Below are 13302 nucleotides of genomic sequence, written 5' to 3' on the forward strand. Positions count from 1 at the left end.
ATTCACGTAACAAATATATTTTTAGTACTATTCACGTAACAAATATATTTTTAGTTTTTGGTGAGCCTTAATTTAGGAAGAATAATTGATACATAGCTGTCTTCATTGCAAGGACCAGACAGATTTAGATAGAAAAAAGCTTTACAAATTAAAAAACTCTATTTTTAAAACTCATATTCAGAACTATAATCTTATAATTGAGTTTTATCATTATTATAATACAATGGGGAATGTTGAATGTGATGCGGTGGACTAGATATTTTAATGGAACAGTGAAACGTTTATAGGATCTTTAAGGTAATATAAAGTTTTAAATGTTTATTAATAATTCTAAAAACAAGGGTAAGATAGAAGAAACTGTGAATCCCACATCGCAGTGTGGCATCGGTTAAATAAACAAAGTAGAATCATGAAAGGTGTGTTTTATTTCCCTTTGGCAATCCCTTGCAAACAAACCCTGGCCATTGCACATTAAGTATACATTGTCTGAGAAGCGCTTTTTTTTTTATTTGTTCAATATTTTACTGAGGCACGATTTTATTGTTTACTTTGCCTTATTTGTCAAATGGATTTAAATTGTTGTTTTTGTCTAGCATTTCTGTGTCGTTATAGCGCTTTTATTATAACGTTACCCGTCTCTAATAATATAATATCAACAGCTATTACTTAACAAGATCAGTAGAAAGAATTTCATTCTTTCTGGTAGAAAAGAATTTATTTTTGGAAATAATCACTTATCATATCCCTTTAACGAACAACAAAATAGTTCAACTTTGTGCCAAGAGGTACACCATTGGGCCACGTATGGTTTGTGGACGTAAACATCTTCTAGGTTATTTGAAATTTTGTTTTCAACGTTCACATAACTACTAGAAGGCATTGAAGTCCAAAAATTGTGGCCCAATGTTTTATACACACAAGAAAAGATGGTTTCAGGTACGGTTAGAAAACAAACACATATTAAGTTAATAAAAAACCCTTAAAATTAACGCTTTGGTTTCAACTTATTTAGTTAACATTCACCTTAGTACTTAAAACAACAAGATATGGAAACAATAGAAAATTGGAGAAGAATAAATCAATAGAATCAAATGTGGGGATGTGAAAAGATTAGCACTGAAAATAGTGCACTAGTAAATTAAATATAGTATATTAGCGTTTTCGAGTAATATAGTTAGTAAAAAATACAACAAGTAAATTTCATCATAATGACATAATGATAATGATATGATACAGCATGTAGAGAAACTACCCCGTAGTAGAACTCTAAAAACATTTTACAATATAAGGTCACGAGGCCATCTTCTTTTCAGGCACCTTGGATGTTTCCCAGGAATGGAAGAGGAAGCAAGGTTAGAAACAAGTGGGTTTGGGTGGTTATCGGGCTAGATCGGTTACAAAAGGAACATTTAGGTCATTATGGATGGTTTTATTAGTAACAAAATAAGGAGTATTGAGGATTTTACGAAGGATTTTGGATTGTAAGGATTGTATACGAGAGGAATTCGAAGGTTTAGTGGAGCCCCGAAGCTCAACTCCGTATATCGAGATGGGCCTTATTATTGTCATGTAGATCAGTCTTTTGTAATGAGTTAGAAGTTTAGACCGTTAGTCAAGTAAGTGCTGTAATAGTCGGAATCTGCGTGCAGTTTCCTGTCTTTTCAGTCTTGTGTGAGGATTCCAGGTTAGTCGTTTGTCAAGGTGTAGTCCAAGATAACAAATCTGTTCTACAGGGGTAAGAGTAATATATATTTAAATTTAAATATAATTTTTTTTTCTTTTCTACTGAAAGTAGGGAAACTTGAAATACATGCAGAAAATGAAAAATTTGAATTCAAAAAGTATTGAAAATCGCCAATCGCATTTAACGTTTTAGACTTCAATGAGCATATTAGGTTCCTTGTCTGGCTCAAATCTAAATACCCTTACCTGACTGTATGTAGATTGTAAATAATCAGACAAGAAATTGTAACCGATCTATATTGCTTTCAAACAGAATGGTAAACAGTGTAATATTGATTTTTCTAATATAACAACTTAGTAACGTATTGCTACATAGCTTAGCAACAACACCATCCCTAGGGTACTTTAGAGACCGATCAACAACTCAGTACATGAAATAAAGTTTAAAATAATTAATTAAAAATTATAACAATATACTGTCAACTATGGACTTTCATACTTAATACTAGGTTTACGGACGTTTCTTATATTATTCTATCTCTACCATCACTCACATTACCATCATGTTATCGGGTAAAATAAAATAAGTCATTTTCTTCAAAAAACCGATTTATTTAAATTAAAATTGAACAATATTAGGCTTTAAATTTGACAATTTAGACAAGTTTGAATAAATTATTATTAAGTAAAAAGTCTTTGTCTAAAAACTATCACGGAAATTAAAACGATAATATTATCGTATAGGGTATTGTTAGCTTCGTTTTGGCCTAGTTCATTCTGATCTTCGGAGGTATCCTAAGGATTGATGTAAATAATTTTGTTCAATATCTTATACTTTTTACTCATTATTGCTAGGAAATGGACATTGGTTAAAATAAAAAACAATACTATGCCCTAATTCAATTACCCTATTTCAAATACTTAAATAAACGAAACTTTTACAGCCTGTCTTTAAAAAACGTTTAATGTTCTTATACTACCACTGCAGCAATACCAAAGATCCTATTGTTTTTGGCGAATAGCATAATAGATTTCGTTGAGGATGGAAATAAAAGATAATACTCAGAGCATTATCGAGGCGTTGAGCTTTGGGGCTTCACTAAACCTCCGAATTCCTCTCCTATCCAATCCTTACAATCCAAAATCCTTCGTAAAATCATTAAAACTCCATACTTTGTCACAAATAAAATCAATCATAAAGACCTTAATGTATGTAATTGATCTGCCCTACAGTCTCTTTTAATAATGATGATCTTACCCCTGTCGAATAGATCCGCTACCTTGGACAACTGGACAAACGATTAAACTATAATTCTCACACAAGACTGAAAAGACAGGAAACTGCACGTCGATTTCGACTATTAAAGCACTTACTAAACGAACGGTCTAAACTTCCAATTTCTTACAAAGGACTGATTATTAAATTAGATGACTGTAATAAGGCTAATCTGGACATACGGAGTTAAGCTTTGGGGCTCCATTAAACCTTCGAATTCCTCTCTTATCCAATCCTTACAATCCAAAATCCTTCGTAAAATCCTTAATGCTCCTTACTTTGTCACTAATAAAATCATCCATAAAGACTGTAGTGTTCACTATGTAATCGATCTAGCCCGAGTCAGATATCAATCCTTCCATTATAAACTCCCTAACCACTCAAACCCACTAGTTTCTAACCTTGCTTCCTCTTTCATTCCGGAAAATTCTCCGAAGCGTCTGAAAAGAAGATGGCCTAGAGACCTTATATTGTAAACATTTTTTTGGAGTGCTACCAATCGGTAGTTTCCCAACGTGCTTGTACCATACCATTATGATCTTACTTCAAATTTACTTGATGTATTTTATATACAGTTGTAAATATCAATAAAAATAAAAAATAAAAAGTTATAGAGGTGCGATTGAGATAACGTATTGGAAGTAAAGGTATTTCTTTCATTTTAATATTAATTATTGAATTAATCTTTTTAAGTTGCAATGTTTATTGTACTATTTAATGATTATTCAAACATTTCAAACAGCTAGGAATCGAGTCCCATTTGTAATCAACTATAGGAACAGCCCCTAGTCCATTATTCGCAGTAATTTGCTGTTGGTGAGGTTTCCGCCCGTTGATAGGGTTTATCCCAAAGCCACAAGGATATTCCGAACCAGGGTATAACAGGGTGGAGCTACGCTTAGGGCGCATTACAATTATTGATTATTCTCCCAAAATTTCCCAAGGATAACAAGTTACAAAACTTCATAAGGGACAACGATAGTGTTTTAGTTTGGTTCATGATTCTCATCGCTTCAAGATAAGATTAAACAAATAAAACACGGTTTGAACACTTTCTTCTGTTTAATAATAGTTTAATTAAATTTAACACCTCAATTTACATGTTGTTTTTTTCTAATTAATATATATATATATATATATATATACGCATTTTGTTCAGTCTAAATCGGCACTGATGCTATGTTATAGGTCAATTACTATAGTTATTAGTTTCGCTTACCTGTGTATGGAATATATAGTAAGGGGAAGTGCATGAAGTAAGTACATCTTCAACTGAAGGCCTAGCACCTGGCCTTACATATTTTACATAATTTAATTGAAGGTATTGAAAGTGGGAGAATATAAATTTGTAAAAAAATTTAAAGAGAACTGCTCATTGAACAAGAGAAATATAATACTAAACTGTATGGTATAATTACAAGGTTATAAAGGGTAGCCAAAAAGAGATAAGAGAGGATTAGATTAGAATTATAAATTTGAACTGGGGCCAGGGAAGATGGTAATATTGATGCGTCGATGAGCAGTGCGAAGATTCAGTTACAGTGGATTAGAAATGAAAAATAGAAATAACTCATTTAGGTGGTTAGGGAATCTCCTTCTTTACTTACTCTCGCATTTGCAATGATTCCTCTGAATCCAACAGAAGAAAAACTGGCGCCCTTCTCACGTTTTCGTTACCCTATACAAGCTCGAGACTCTTTCTCACTATATCAGCCACAAGGGACGCTAATGATTCTAATCATTAGAAGACAAATGCTTATGCTGTGAGGGGGGGGGGCCCCCTCCGGTCAAAACCTTCAAAAAAAAGAAAGAATCCAATAGTGCAAAAGTGCAAAAACCTAAATACCAGAGAAAGATAGAAATAGAAGTCCTGAAAGCCCAAAAATCAAAGCCCCCCCAAAGGCCCGGAAGAAACGAAAAAGCCAAAACCTTGGATGTTACTGCGACTTTTTCGATAAAATCGACTAACCAGTGCAACTTTATAGAATCGATTATTCACTTTTTTTATATTTTCTCAAATATGGCTCTGACAAATTTGATTAGAGTCGGTATATCAATGTGTTTCTTAGTATCAGTTAGGTATTATCCGCATTGAAAGATTAATGAGGCTTAAATAAAAATTTTCAAAATATCTTCCTTTAAATAATAGTACAAGAGCCCAAGAGCAGAAAAAAGGCAGTTATCTCATCCCAATTTTTGATTACTTTAATGAAAACTATGTATAATAACTAGACAAAATTGATGAGTCTGCCAAGTATAGGTAGGGGGAATAAAAAATAGCGGCTGTTTCAAAGCGATAAAAAAAAAAAATTCATTCGGAGCTCTATATCTTAAAAAGTAGGAACAACACGAGAAAACTCAGGGAACGTCATTTGAAGAATAGTACATTTACTAAAATATGAGCCCTGATAGAGTTATTTACGTTAAATATTTATAGAGATATAGCTTTTTTAAAAACAACGTTACGGAAAAATGTTGTATGGGACGTACTGAAATATCAGTAGTTACTGAATTTATTTTGAAAAATGTATATCTTAAAAACGATTCGACGTACAGATGTCAATAGGCACTCAAATAAAAGCTAGTTAATTGAGCTATAAAGTAGTATATGATGTTTATCTTCGTAGGAGTATTAGTTTACATGAATTTTGCTAAAATAAAATGATTTATAGTTGTTCGAACAAATTTTCATTTGCCAAATTTATATTCATATGTGAATATCATTAAAACTACTACTCCTACTAAGACAAGTGTCATAAACTACTTTATAGTAAGTTAAATATCCTTTATTTTGAGTGTTGACAGGCATATGTGCGTCTTATTGATCTAGAGATATATTTTTCAAAAATCCAACATTTTATACCAACAACTAGAAATTAAAATTGTGTGAGTTTATTTTGTCAAATATCATAAAAACTACTACTCCTAAAAAGATAAACATAATTAACTATTTTGTAGTAAATTTAACTAAATTTAATTTGAGTGCTAGCTAACATCTGTACGTCCAATTGTTTCTGAAATGAAGTTTTTCATGAATCTAACTTATTGTCGGAACAACTATAAATCAATTTATTTTAGCAAATATTCTGAAAACTACTATTCTTACGAAGTTAAAGGTCATAAACTTCTTTATAGTACATTAAACTAGCTTTAATTTGAGTGCTAATAGACACCTGTAGGACACATAGTTCCTGAAATATTGATTTCTCAAAATAAATTAACTAACTACTAATCTTTCAGTAGATTTTTAAGAAATTTTGCTTTTTAAAAAGGTATATCTCGAGAACTATTAGACGTAAATTCTTTAAATATTGCTCTCTTAGATTTTCTAGTGTTGTTGGTAGTTTTTATGATATAGAACTCCGAATGTAAAATTTAAGTTTTTTTAAGGATTGAAAACAGCCGCCACTTTTTATTCCTCTACCTATACTTGGCAGACTCATCAGTTTTGACTATTAATTATACATAGTTTTCATTAAAGTAATCAAAATTTGGGGTGATATAACTGCCTTTTTTTCTTCCCGGCTCTTGTACTACAAGTTTTTTTAAAATGATTATCCTGAAAAGCAATCTCATAATATTGTTATACTTTATACTCGTTATTATTTTTAAAAATAGGTATTATATGAAAACTACATGTTTTTATCGCACACCAAATTCACGTTTTTGTTTCAAAATTTAAAAGCAATAGTGATTGGTGAAACAATAATGCTAAACCTACAACTTTTTTCTTTAGAATTTTTTTGTCTAAAGCATCCGTTTAAATGTGGAGCTATTGGTCCGATTTATATTATGACACCATGTATATATTACTATAAAATATTTTTAATATGATTTTTATTTCATCTTTCCACTTTTTTTTTTTAAAACGTTAATGCGTAGATTTTAGTAAATCTTTTAGTCGACGAAACCATTAGTGATAAACCTACGTGAATTGAGGAAGAAGAAATTTACTCACAGTGACATTTTCAAAGTTCCGTCTGATTAAGTTTCGACAAAGAACTTAAACCCATCAGTTAAATTGAAGAGGCATTTGTTGTTCACCCTAAATTTCCTTTGAGAGTATGGGGGGTTGACTAATCTGATGCTTCTCCCTTCATCAAGAGATCAATGTCTTCCCCGATCAATAAATGGATTTGAAAATTTCAGTTTTATTCAGTGTGCCATTGGGATGGAAGTTTTAGTTTTTTTTATATTCACCCCACTAGGGCGTGGCTTTTCGATCACCACAGTTCAACCGCCTACGGAATATAGCTTCCAACGTTTCACCAATAGTTAATAAAACTCTTTCATATATATTTTTTTGTTTGTTACATCAGCCTAACATTAATTTAACTTTTTTTTTACTAGACTATTTTTTTTTATTATTTTGTGTAGTATCATTAGTTTTTTCTTGTAAATCTTAAAGCGTGTAAGAGACTGAACATTATATTTTTTATTTTTATTTTTGATTATTTATACAAATCTTATTATTCATGTTGCGGCTAGAGAGGCTTTTTGCAATTGAAAAATTACCTACATCTGTGTTATACAATGTTTATATTTTCCGTTTTTAGTCATTCATAAAATTCTTTGATATTTTGTATTTATTCACTAATTATTATTGCTAACAATATGAACCGTTAGTAAATAAACGAAATTAAAGATAGTTTTAGTGGAAGATTTTTCGAAAAATCCGTATTAAGACCGTGTCATGCTATTTCAAACAGGATGAGACCTAATTGATACAAATGATCATTTAATCGTACATTGGTATTGTGAGTTTAATTAAAAGACTTTATCGAAAAAGTTGCTATCGCACCCCAGCCTCATATATTACCCCCACTCCCCACCACTAAAAATAATATTAAAACATTATTACAGTTTATTGGGCATTACTTGATAGTTATCCTTACTTGTGTAAATATTAGGAGGACACTTACTTCAATAGTACACACTAAAATTGAAATTTTAAATATTTGAGTGATAATAAATTAAATAAACAGGCAATAACAATGCCCGGATTAAACATCATTAATTTTTTAACCTATTAATAGATGAGCATGTGGGTAAATTTTCCGATAAATATTATCTAAAGGGCAAGAAAGATAACACAGGTTTATAATTTATAGTCGATATCTTGGTTTGAATTTTTCGTATTTTGGCCAGCTTTTATCATTATTCGTCCCAATGCACGTCCATTCGAATGAAGGCAGTCATAATAGTAATTATTATTATTATTGGCGCGACAGACCATGGAGGTCTAAGGCCTCGCACGATATACTCAGGTATTACATGCCATGATTTTCATAGGGGTTTGTCACTCCCATGCCCATTTTTGTGATGGCCACATATTGACTAACGGGCCTCACAAATGCCCGCGTGGAGGCTGTGAGTGCGTATTGTATAATTATAGGCCTGAAAAAATCCCGGATTGGGCCGGGGACTTGAACTCGCAACCTAAGGGTTGGCAGACAGACCACGCTGCTAACAGCAATACAGCGTTAAAATCCTTGAACAGATTCCTCAAAATATATGTTTGGTTTATTATTATTATCATAAATAACAAATACCAGTACTATATTTTTATTACTAACCAATGACTGACCAAGAAGTTCCCTCTTGAAGAACGGCATCCCTCGCCTCTCCAGATGATCCAAATGAGCCTGGCATTTCGAATAAGAGTATGGGTAACAAAATGCAAACTGGTAGACGTCTTCTTCTTTGTCGAAGTTGAACGCAAGGCTGAGGATGTAATTGTTGCTGTGGTACGGAGAACTGTGGTAGAAGACGTTGTTATCCGGCATTCTTTGCCTAGAAAAAAGAAAAATAATCGGTTCAATATTACCTTAGGACAAAGCGAGACGTGGTGTCATGTTGTTAGATTGCATCGAGAGGTCTATAGTGACAACCAATACGAGATATCTTTCTTATTTAAAAGGAAATACCACACCAAATATTACGTGTTTTTAGTGTGTGTATATGTATAATAATGATAATAATTTATTTATTTGTTTATGGGACAACCCCCTTACAAATAGAGTTAGCCTGTGAAATATGGTACTTGAAATAGATAATCAATTGTAGTAATTTAAAAAAAAATGATGAGTTAAAGCTCGTTATGTAAACTATTAACAAACAATATACCCAAACTGGGCTATCCACATTCGTTATAATAAAACAGCAAAACAAAAACGTCCCTTCATATTTAGTAATATTAAAAAAATTATACCTCCTATTGGAACGATAGGGGTCCAGCTCCAAGCAAACGGTTTTGGGTTACATACATAAAAAACAGTTTAAGGTCTAATCCTGAGGGTATAGACAGAAATTCATACAACTGATTTCGGCTAATATTTCTTAGCTTCAGCATGTATTGGATTCGGTTCTCATTCGGGCCAATTTGTCAAAAAATGGAAACAATCCTCCAGAGCCGTTCCATCACAAGCTGGACAAAGCTTCTTTGGGTCCAAAGTATATTTGTGTGGACCGACAATTAGAGTAATTGCCTATTTACCGGAAAGTCGTAGTTGGGCAATTATTCTCAAGTGAGTTATAGGGCAACTGATTTTTAGGTAGCTTTGAGGAGCATCCGTTTTAATGAAGAACCTACCATACCAGGGGTTATAGGTCGATTCTCGTAATAACAAGAGGTCTTTATCCTTGACAAATTCCCTGTATCTACCCAAGAACTTCCCCATTCTAGTTTTAATACTTACCGGATCATTAAGTAGTATCGGGTAAAACATTCCAAAGCTCTCCAATATTTGTGTGTGTACATGTATACTGTCATATATTATTTAAATAATTTCTTAAAATTCTAACCGGGAAAACTTTAAATAAAATAAATACAAGGAAAACGTTACATAAAATAAATACAGGGAAAACGTTAAATAAAATAAATACGGGAAAAAAACAACCTTCTTTGTGATATTACGAATAAGCATAATTAAAAAGTTTTTAATTAAAATTTACAAAGCCGGGACTTAAATGAAAAAAAAATTAATAAATAATATATTTTAGTGAATACTCTCTAAACAAATCGTAACACACGCTGTTCCTCCTTCAATGCTAATATAAATTATATTGAAAGGATAAAAGCTGATATTAAACCTTTATTTCTCAGTTTTCTTTCAACCTTCGGAGTGAGTCCATCGCAGGTAGCCCATTTTAACTGAGAGAAAAATAGAGATCTTTTGTTGTTAGATTTTTTCTAGAAAAGTGGTTTATTTTATTTCTGTATTCAGTTAATTTACGCTGAATTAAGACACGTTGGATATTTGTCCGATGGATCAGTATGTTTTTGATTTTTTTTATTCCTAAACAAATTCGCTCAGTTGTTGTATAAGAGGGTAAATCAGATTTTGGACATTCTTTCATCAAAGGGCTTATAACAAATAAAACAAAGGCCGTTTTTCGTTCACGGGTTCTCACTTGAATTATTTATTAATTTTGGCTTCCAACCGAGTTGAATCGTACTTAAAAAATGAAGTCAAACGATAAGAAATGTTGCTCATTAAGGATTGTGCTAATTATTTTATACTTCATTTTGTATTCATTTCTAATTTATTTAATATTTATTTTAGTATTTTTAACAATGTATTCACTGATATTATACATTTTTTAAGAATATTATGATTTCCCTTTATGAAAGGCTGAAGAAATAAACGATTAGCAGGTAGGTTTTATTTGGTTACTCCTTATAAACTTTCTTTTTTTTTTTTGTATATGTAATAATTAATAATTGTTGAAAAATTATACAAATTTACTCAAGAAGAAAAATATTTTTTAAAACAAGATCCTATACTATTAGTACAAGAGTGAATAGAATTTTTGATTACATTAATGAAAACTATGTATAATTACTAGTCAAAATTGATGAGTCTGCCAAGTATACGTAGGGGGAATAAAAAATGCCGGCTTTTCAACGTTAAAAATAATTACATTTTCATTCGGAGCTCTGTATCATTAAAACTACCAACAACAATAGAAAATCTAAGAGAACATCATTTAAAGTAGAGTAAAATTGATAATCTGTGAACCCTAATAAAACTTTTGTACAGAACTTACTGAAAGATCAGTAGTTAGTTAATTTATTTTGAAAAATCTATATCTCAGGAACTATGTGACGTATAGATGTCAATCAACACTCAAATTAAAGCTAGTTTAACGTACTATATGTAGTTTATGACTTTTACCTTCGTAGGTATAGTAGTTTTCATGATATTTCCTAAAATAAATTGATTTATAGTTGTTCGCAAAATTTTTCATTTGCTAAATTTATATTCATATGTGAATATAATAAAAACTACTTTATAGTAAGTTAAATTTCCTTTATTTTGAGTGCTGGCAGATATATGTGCCTCTTATGGATCTAGAGATATATTTTTCCAAACATTTTATGCGAACAACTAGAAATTAACAGTTTGTGAATTTATTTTGACAAATATCACAATAACTACTACTCATACAAAGATAAAAGTTATAAAATATTTTATATTAAAATATATTAACTAACTTTAATTTGAGTGCTGACAGACATCTGTACGTTCGATAAAACTCTAGCTTATTGTTCGAACAACTACAAATCAATTTGTTTTAGGAAATATCATGAAAACTACTATTCTTGCAAAGGTAAAGGTCATAAACTACAGTACGTTAAACTAGCTTTAATTTGAGTACTAATTGACATCTATACGTCACATAGTTCCTGAGATATAGATTTCTCAAAATAAATTAACTAACTACAAATCATTCAGTAGATTTTTAAAAAATGTTGCTTTTTAAAAAGCAATATCTCGAGAACTATTGAACGTAAATAGCTCTATTAGGGCTAATATTTCAGCAAATTTACTCTCCTTTAAATATTTTTCTTTTAGATTTTCTAGTGTTGTTGGTAGATTTAAGATATAGAGCTCAGAATGAAAAATTAAGGTTTTGAAACAGCCGGCATTTTTTATTCCCCCTACTTAGACTTGGCAAACTCATCAGTTTTGACTAATAATTATACATAGTTTTCATTAAAGTAATCAAAAATTGGGGTGAAATAATTGCATTTTTTTCTTCCCGGCTCTTGTACAGTACGGTCGTCTTACAGACGGCACCTATTTATGCCCTTAATAAAACAACAAGTCTTTATCAAATGCCTAAATGTCTGGCTATATCATATTAGTTATACAGCTGTATAAGCTCATTAAAATATTATTATATAATACATAAAAAAAAAAAAATTAAAACGAACTACTTTACCATGTTGGTCTGCTGGTCGATTTCACAATTGGCGTCATCCCATGCAAGAAGCAATTTCTCCTCTTGCTTAGATTGACTATGTTGAAAATGACTCTCTAAAAAAAAAACAATAAAACAAAATAAATTTAATAATTGTTCATTAAAAGACATTGTTTTTGTAACAGCAGCGCTATATTAAATATTCAATGGATATAAAATACATTTATTAATTCATAAATACATCCCTATATTGAAAAACAAGCGAATTTCACATCCAACTGTTTAAGCCCCTGTTTTATATTTCTCTTTCCCCCCTAAAAACGACAATCAGCCGAAATTGAATTGCTGAGCCAATATTTTCTAACTTCAAAGCGCCCCAGAGACTAAGCAAATAATTGTTTTTGCTTAACCCATTCAGCTTGTTAATGGTTTCCAGCTAAAATAGCTAACTGCATTTTCTTAATGCAGGCTATTTATTTATCAATTATTTCCTTTATTCTACTCTTTTAAATCAGTGATTTGTTATTAGATAAATTCATATTATATTTTTACGTGTATGGTAATATTAATTAACTTATTACATACTATAATCTAAAAAAAGAAGAATGATTACTATAAAAGAGCTTAGCTTCTATTCTTAACGTTACGGGTGTACGTCATACACACACATATTATATATATATATACGTTGATAGCTTTTTTCTCGACTGTTGTATGTATACATTTGTTTTAGTGGGTCTTGAGGTTCAGTCAATAATTACTTTGTAATAATACATCTTTTTGCGACGTTTCGCAACTTAATTGTTTGTATAGTCATGCCCTACAATGAGAAAAACACAGTTTTTTTTTAGAACATACACTCTCTTCAAATAATTATCACAAAAAATTCTCAACTGCAGTGTATTCTACCTTATGATGCTAACATGTTCAAATTTGGGGAAGGGCTGAAACGGTTTTGAAATTAAAGTCAGGTGTGTTTAGTCTTGGCCATATGTACCGTTTTTTTTTTTTTTTTTATTTATTTCTCAGTAGGAAGTCAGTTTGTTGTTGATATTTTGTCTGTTTCTATTTTATGTTGATATTTGTGTCTTTATGTATTTATTAGGTTAGAATAACATGAATTTAAATTTTGTACA

At 31.0% G+C, this 13302-nt stretch overlaps 1 protein-coding gene across 1 annotated transcript in view; it reads right to left on the reverse strand.

The window, feature by feature from the left end:
* The window catches only part of LOC106683113 (cytosolic carboxypeptidase 6), an 80277-nt gene extending 67986 nt beyond the window's left edge, over nucleotides 1–12291 (reverse strand). The window contains exons 1-2 of the mRNA XM_067051258.1: nucleotides 12188–12291; nucleotides 8536–8752 (exon numbers count right to left, since the gene is read on the reverse strand). Coding sequence (XP_066907359.1) covers nucleotides 8536–8752; nucleotides 12188–12225 — 255 coding nt within the window. The 5' untranslated portion in view covers nucleotides 12226–12291. The remainder of the gene's footprint in view (nucleotides 1–8535; nucleotides 8753–12187) is intronic.
* Between the last annotated feature and the right edge of the window lie 1011 nt (nucleotides 12292–13302).

Source organism: Halyomorpha halys, unplaced genomic scaffold (assembly GCF_000696795.3).
Source record: "Halyomorpha halys isolate HHAL.00 unplaced genomic scaffold, Hhal_1.1 Scaffold467.1, whole genome shotgun sequence".
In the NCBI taxonomy this organism is placed as follows: Eukaryota; Metazoa; Arthropoda; class Insecta; order Hemiptera; family Pentatomidae; genus Halyomorpha; species Halyomorpha halys.